The 8,625-nt window shown below is 32.1% G+C and overlaps 1 protein-coding gene across 1 annotated transcript; it reads right to left on the reverse strand.

Annotated features, from left to right (window-relative positions):
- Positions 1-4,573: 4,573 nt before the first annotated feature.
- On the reverse strand, positions 4,574-7,741 carry LOC111908226 (uncharacterized). The gene is made up of 4 exons (XM_052765282.1): positions 7,320-7,741; positions 6,894-7,213; positions 5,182-5,257; positions 4,574-4,827 (listed from the first exon to the last, which is right to left on the reverse strand). The coding sequence occupies exons 1-4, from the start codon at positions 7,411-7,413 to the stop codon at positions 4,706-4,708; spliced, it is 612 nt and encodes a 203-aa protein (XP_052621242.1). The 5' UTR covers positions 7,414-7,741; the 3' UTR covers positions 4,574-4,705.
- Positions 7,742-8,625: the final 884 nt, after the last annotated feature.

Below are 8,625 nucleotides of genomic sequence, written 5' to 3' on the forward strand. Positions count from 1 at the left end.
AGGATCACATGTCCAACTGTCAGTTAAACCTTAAGTATACATGCCATGAATATATATATATATATATATATATATATATATATATATATATATATGAGTATTAAACTTATTTCAATAACATTGTCAATTAGTTCAGTACAAACAAAACATTTGGAAACGATAATAGGTATAGTTTTGAGATCCATTCACACTATTATCTAGTTCAATAATACAATACATGAATCAATACATAAGTATACACTACTTTTCATTACGAGAACACTATTTAATACTAGAATGTGAGATACTACTTCATCGTACTTAGTAAGATCCTTGCTAAGTCATGTTTTATAACCAGAGTCTCCTGGAGGGAGAGCGTGAATTTGTGTATATATCTATACGGGACTAACAATCTTGCACCTTGGCTGTTAGCTACAGTTGGGACCGGCAGGTCTATGGGTGACAAATGTCATAACTTTTCGACGCCTGAAAAACGTCATATAGAATACTAGTCGATTAAGCATGGTTATAATCTCATTCATATTAAGCATTAACTAAACAATTCGATTTACAAAACAAACGTTACTTCAGTGGTTTTATTTTAGGTAATATGGCTACCTATCATTATTTTCCAAAAGTATTACACTATGGAGTTCATACGAGTGTAGTACACTATTTTCTATCAAAGAAAAGATATATTTATGGAAAACACACACTCACACTATTTCAAAGTACAATAACATACAAACATTTTGGTCTAAAGGCCTAAGACTGCTTTTCATTTAAATAGAGAAAATATAGGATTTTCTGGGGAACATACTATCATTTTCATGGAACAAATACAAACATCAAATACTAAATGCTTATGAACGCACCAACTTAAATGTTGATACTCTCTTTTCAAAATAACTTGTATTCTCAAGGAACCAGTAGACATATACACTTGCCCAGGTTTTTGAGAAGACGAAGCTTATTCAAGACTCTGCTTTTATTTTGTTATAGGTTTTTGGTGTCTTATAAACAATACACAGAACACACATGTATTACCTATATTTTAGATACAATGGATGATGTTGCTTATTTACTATTATGCAATATTTATGATATTGTACATGACGTCCTCCGCCCCCAAACGTTTCCGCTGTTCCAGTTTGGGGGCGTGACAGACCCTGTGTGTGTACATGTCTACTATTTTCCTGAGACTACAAGTAGTTTTGAAAACGTGTCAACAATTAAGTTGGTGAGTTCATAAGCATTTGGTATGTAAAAGTATGTTCTTTGTTCTTTGAAAATGTAAGTGAACTGTAACTATAAACTGAACTGTGAATTGTTTTCTTGTAACGTAATTGTGTTTATCCCTAAAAATCCTATATTTTTCCATAAAACTGAATTGTAGTCTTAATTACTCCAAGACCGAAAAGTGTAAGTATATTACCATACTTAAAGCTGAATTGTAGTCTTAATTACTCCAAGACCGAAAAGTGTAAGTATATTACCATACTTAAAGCTGAATTGAGTCTTAATTACCCCAAGACTGAAAAATATAAGTATATTACCATACTTAAAGCTGAATTGTAGTCTTAATTACTCCAAGACCAATAAGTGTAAGTATATTACCATACTTAAGTTAATGACATGTACTTTTATTCGTTTATAAAACCGTTTGAAGAGATGTGTTTTCGCATAAAAATAAGTGTATTGTTAATTTCACGTAAAATAATGTATTATCGTTTATCATGTGAGTTTTCATAACCGTGCTAACAAATGATTTGCCTACCGTGGCGTTCTTCAAGCGTCGAACTGTTTGATATTTGTCACCCATAACCTGCCGGTTTAGCTGTAGCTATTAGCCAGGGTGCGGGATCATGAATCCTTTATAGATCTATACACAAGTATCACACTCTCTGGAGGGAGATCTGGGTTATAAAACAGGACTTCCATGTATATCTTGATAGGTACGACGAAGACAATGTCTCACAAATTTCCAACGAGTTTACGTATTTTTTCAATGAAATCGTTTGTATATAAAATTCTTATCTCTTTCGTAATAGTTATAAAATATAAAAATAATCATATTTTTTATAATTGTTTCTTTGCCCCGAAAGGGTAAAATAATGTGAATGTTTTTGAAACTATACCTATTATAGTTTAAAAATATATGTTTCGTCGAAAATGATAACCGTCTCATTTGAGCATGTTTTGCATGTAGACGTTTGTAAATTTGGTAATAACGTTGTTTCGCATATTTGATGTTTTCACGTAATAGATACATAAAATTTAAGAAAACATAAACAATGGTTTGTATATTAACACAATTTTCCTCGTGTTTTACTTGTTCCCCCCTCCCTCTTAAAACATGGAAAAAGTTATAAAAAGTGTATGGGTATGAACTCACCTTATGTGTGGTCGCGGTTTAGATAACGAGCTAAAATAGTGACTTCAAGTTAGTATACAAGAAGGATGTCATAATCCTAATGGATTTATACACATATTAATGTGTAAATATGTGAACTAATAGCTAAAGTGTTGAATAAACACTTGATGGAAGAACTTACAATGATGCTAAGGAAGTAACTTGAAGAAGGAAGCTCTCTGGAAATTGTAAATCTTGAGTTATTTGAACTTGAGTCTGAGAGAAATGAGGTTTGATATATTGAGAGGATTTTGTGAGGGTTTTCGTTCTCTGGAAGTGACGAATGAATAAGTATCTTAATTTTTTATACCCTAAATAGGAAGTAATATGAGGAGGTGATGTGAAGTTTTCGTTGGTATCTGAATCCTATCACCATGATATGCTAAATTAGGATAAGATATGAGATATTTAGGAGTGTTTTCGGATGAAACTATGAATAATAAAAGGGGTTTTTGGACTTAATATCTTCTAGGAAGTGAGTTTTCACCCTTAATGGGCCTAAAGAAAAGGGTTTTCGTTCCTAAAGTCAAAGGGAAAATAGTTTTCGGATTATAAGTCTAAGAGAAAAGAGTTTTCGGCCAAGGTCTTCTAGAAGAGGGGTGTTTTTGGACCTAGAAGAAAACACCAAAGGGTTTTCGGATCTAATCTCCTAAAAGCAAGTGTTTTTGGATCTTTAATGGGCCTTAAATGTGTTTTCGGTTCTAGGCTTTTCTCATGAAGGGATTTCGGATCTATCAATCTAAAAGCATATGATTACGGTCTGATAGGGTTCCAAGTTTCTAAAAATCAAAATCCTTAAGTAATATACAATAACATGTTTTTAAACTTATCATATTGACGTGTTGATTCCTTTTGACTCCTTAAGGCTTGTTGACTTCATTTGTTTTTCAAAGGTTCATTATAAGTATATAATGACATGTTTTTAAACTTATCATATTGACTTGTGTTGATTCCTTTTGACTCCTTAAGGCTTGTTGACTTCATTTGTTTTTCAAAGGTTCATTATAACTTGGCTTTCAAAGTGTATATATATAAACTTGTATAAGTATGGTCTTTCTTGGTTTTTAATGTTCCATTGCATCAAGTGCGTTGTGAATCTACTAATACCTGGGTGAAGTTTTGACTTAGTTTGCTCTAGGAATCTTCAGGTTGTCACAATGCATATATATGTATATATATATATGGTTGGGTTCAACAATGAATCATTTTAAACCTTAGAACCAAAGAACCAATCTTTTCTAAACTTTTATAGTAAAATTTTCATAAAAAAAGAACTAAAAATATGAATATTCATAACTTTTTATCCTCTATCCGTTGATATCAAACTTGATTAAAAAAATTGATATGTTCAGATTCATACTGTGAATTTGTTCAGATTCACATTGTGAATCTGTACAGATTCACCCTGTAAAATCTGTGCACTGTGAATCTATGCAGATTCAAACTATGAATTTATGCAGATTCATACAGTGAATTTATACAAATTAATAATATATAATGCAGATTCATAATTTGAATCCGAATAGATAAAACAAGTAAAAAAAATTATCAAATTTGATATCAATGGAAATAAGATAAAAAGGTATGAATTTATATATTATTTTTTTATAAATAATAAGATCTAAATCTTGAAAATATAATGGTTCATTGGTTCTATGGTTTAAAATAGTTCTTTGTTGAGCTTTTGCACACACACACACACACACACACACACATATATATATATATATATATATATATATATATATATATATATATATATATATATATATATATATATATAGAGAGAGAGAGAGAGAGAGAGAGAGATAGAGAGAGAGAGAGAGATATTCATAATTAGTCCATATGGTTTGCAAAATATTTCATTTTGAGGACTTTTATGAAAAACATGATGCCATTGGTACATGTGGTTTGCAAAATTCCATGAATGGTCATTCTACCGTTAAATCTAATTTTTTAGCTGTTAGATTTTTATGAAAAGACTATTTTACCCTTTACCAAATTTGCAGTATACAACAAAGCTCATGGACCATTTGTGAATTTTATTTATGATAAACTAAAACTTATGATAATTATAGTAAAAAAACACAAAAAGTGTTTTAAGATAATTTTTCTGACAAAATTTAAAGCTTGTGTGTCTTTATAACTAAAAATTTATAATAATTAAAATATCACTATGTAAATCATAAAAACTCTATTTCATTACGCTAACTTATAAAAGTATAACCATATAATTCCATTACATAAATAAATATCTAACCAAATAAAAAAAAAACATGGAATACAAAATACAATGCATTTAACTTTTGGGTATCAGCAAGGCCAAAACTCAGCTTTCTTCACCTTTGATATGCTTTCCAATACAGCCACTGGCGACACGTGTCCCATCACCGTTACCCTCTTGCTCTCCAGATCAATGCTAAACGACGTCACACCTGTATTCATTTTCAAAGTGTTTAATTATTCGTAGAGATAAAATGGGTGAATAAGTAATAGTGTATATTTATATATACTTTTTAAATTAAATAATGTCTAAATTATAATATTAAATAATTAATTTGTCCCTATATTATAAGTTTATAACAAACAATATTCTATAATATAAATCAGTTTTAATAATAGTCATTAATACTTAGTTCAAATAAAGGCATTTTGGTAATTTTACACAGTTGTAGATATATACCTTTTGTAACATATATTCATGCGTTAAGGATTAATCCAAATAATTTTATACTATAGAAAGAGTATTCATTGTTATTGTGACGATAAGGGTAGAAAAGTAATTGTACCTTCCATATTTGATAAATGTTTCTTGACTTTACCAGCACACCCATGACAGTGAATGGAAACCCTCATCACCACCACCTACAAACATAATATTCTTCTCAGTTAAGTACAACTGTTAATTAAACCACAAGGTGTGTACTGTATCATATTTAGAGTAAATTACAATTTTGGTCCCTGTGGTTTACGCTTTCTTGCTGGTTTAGTTCTAGTTTTATAAAATTAATGCTAATAGTCCTCATGGTTGCAAAAATTCGTCAGTTTAAATCCCTTAGCCGGTTATTGGCCACCTCCACCATGGATCTCTCTTGTCTACACCAAATATGGCACCATTCACTTCCTCCACCATTAATCTCACTCACTTGCATCAAGTATATGATCAACCATCTCATCCACCATCAGTTTCTTCTCCTCCATCTCCTTCTCTGACCCTTTATCTCCCATCTTTCTCTATTGCTTTCAACTCCAATAACTCTCTCCCCTATCTCTCTCTTTATTGCCTGTAGTGGCGGAGCCACACTTTGGGTAGTGGGGTGTATGACATCACTTGGACGGGATAAACCTATTACACATATAATTTATTTGCGTCTATAGTTATTAGATAAGTAATTGGTCCACACATCACAAAAATATTGACATCTCTTGCACCAAGAAATAACAAATTCTTCCCTTTTTAGCCTAGCCTAGCTACCAGTGTGCACACCTTTACTAAGAAAACAACCCAGAGACAACCACATACTCGCTAGAATACGCTTTCCAGTCGCTTGTAAACTACTCATAGTCACTGAAAATTGCTTGATGTTGCTTGAAACCGCTATAGTCGTTGGTAAACACTGGAAACGACTCAAATTTGCTAGAAAAGTAAACGCTCCCACTAGCAGACCCCAATTGACTTTCGGTCTGGATCCACCACCGCTTGCTTGCAATTCCTACTACTTTCCCCTCTTTCATCTTTATCTTCAACGATAATGGTGGAGCCGGTGTCCCAGGTACTTTCAAGATGGAGTAGGTGGGCCATTTATTTAATAATAAATAAAAGTTTAATATAATAAAAAATCAAAATTGCAAAAGGACAAAAAAATATTGTAATTTTGTCATTATACATGTATTTAACGGATGGATATGGACAAAAACTGGTTATTAAGGGACAAAGTTGGTAATTTTTCAATTATAAAGATAATTAGCATCAACTTTTCAGAAGTAGGACTAAACTTGTAGAAGATGTAAATTACGGGAACCAAAACTATATTTTATAAATTCAAATTTTATATATAGAGAGAGATATACAGATAAATATATAGGGTCCATATTAAGTTAAATTGTAAATATAAAAAAATGGAGGTAAAATGATATTTTAAAACTGTGAGCAACTATAACAACCAAAAGATCCGATATCGTGATAAATTTTGAAACTTAGATTGTATCAATTTTCCAAAACAGGGACCAAGGCTGTAGTTTGCTCTTACTTTTTCAGTATATTACAAATTCGGTCCCTATATTTTACCAGAAATTATAAAATATAGTCCAAAGTTTCATATCATCCCAAGCTTGTCATTAGGTTTATATGAAAAAAAAAAAATACAAACTTAAGAGTGACATTGGGACAATTTCAAATTTTGGTCTGAACTTAAAACTTTGTGTAAACCATAGGTGTAAATTTGTAATTTACTTTATTTTTATTTATTCACAAATTAATCTAATTTAAATAAAAACCTACCTGAAAGACCTGGTTGGCCGTCGATAAAGGGTGGGCATTTTGGTCCAACTTCACCCGATCATGGCGGTCGTCTCTCGCCGCTGACAAAACAGAGTCAGCAGCCGATGCCGATCTCCTCGCCGGAACAACAAACCCACGACGCTCTGCAAGTCGAATGTACTTGGTATTACTCAACAACCTCGCATGTTCAACCAACGTCCGATCAGCCGACCTCCGTGACACAATCACCGGGCGGCAGTCGGGTATCATGCACGACGCTGTCCCCTCCGGTGACTGGCACATGAACCCCCGCATCTTCATAAACGCTTTCTTGTTCATAGCTGCAAATGCATTACACATTCAGAACATATATACAAACAAACTTATCGACCACATTCTTTCAAAAATTTATTGCACTTTGGCCCAAGAAAGTGGACATGTACATACCGATTATGACACTATACCCACATGGAAAACGAAAGAATCGCAAATCCCAAAAGCTTAGAACTTGAATCTTATATAAGAATGAAGAAAGGTCCATATGAACATTGAAGAATTACTGTTATTACTGTACGATCGACTATGTTTAATTGAGTGGGTGTAAATTTAAATAAGGTGGTAGGAATTCGGACAGAAATAGGTGGTCAAAAAAGAGGGTAAGAAAGCAACGGATGATACTAAATGTGTTAAGGAAAATAGATTCCTGACAGTGTACTAGTGTTGATGATTCTCTCTCAGACTTTCGAGCTTCGATAGTACAATGAAGTTTGACCTTTCCTTAAATCTCATTTATGCATGAACTGGTTTTGTCTGGAAGGCATGGCAAGGTACTTGAGTCTCATGAGTCGATTTGAGTTAACTCAGTGCATGCACTTTTTGAAACTGAAAATGCTCACATGCATGGTAGAAGTTGTGATACAATTGAAATAGAATGGGGTCCATGTATTAAATAACTCTTAATAGAAGATGAGAAATAAGTAGAGAAAATCATAATGTGTATGAGTTTGATGGCTTAAGGGGACCAGACAAGACAACATTTGCTATCATATCTACTACTATAATGGCATATTGGCATCTGTCATCCACTACTAGTATGAACTAAACATACCTTACCTACTGTGTTCATCTTTTCATTACTACGATAGTGCGATTTCCTTCTTCCATTTTGATACCTTAATATGTATCACAAAAATTAACTGCATGTACCATTGTAGCTAGTACTATTAACTTTTGGGTAATAATACGTTGTGATTCTTTAATAGCTCTACATTATTTTGCCCTATGATTCATTGATATCAAACTACAAACTAATTATGTATCCAAATTATCACAAGATAAAACGCCATTTTAGATGGTTTTGTCAATGAAAGCTCAGTTGGAGAATCGAAGAAGAAGGCTTCTTGGCTATAGAGTTTATCATGGGCTCTATGTGAATGTGATATGGATTAAACTTTTAGCGAAGGCCTTCACTAGTGCGGCCCGTCCTAAAAGATTTATCTTGATTTTTTTAAAGAAAAACAACATTTAATTTGGCCCTTTTATATATATATATATATATAAAACGACACAACCTCTCTCTCTCTCTCTCTCTCTCTCTCTATATATATATATATATATATATATATATATATATATATATATATATATATATATATATATATATATATATATATGACACAAAAGACTGGTTAACCCTTTTGTACATTTTAGTAGGTTACCAAGTTACAATCTATAGACGTTTATGTTCTTTTGC

This window comes from Lactuca sativa, chromosome 7, assembly GCF_002870075.4.
Source record: "Lactuca sativa cultivar Salinas chromosome 7, Lsat_Salinas_v11, whole genome shotgun sequence".
In the NCBI taxonomy this organism is placed as follows: Eukaryota; Viridiplantae; Streptophyta; class Magnoliopsida; order Asterales; family Asteraceae; genus Lactuca; species Lactuca sativa.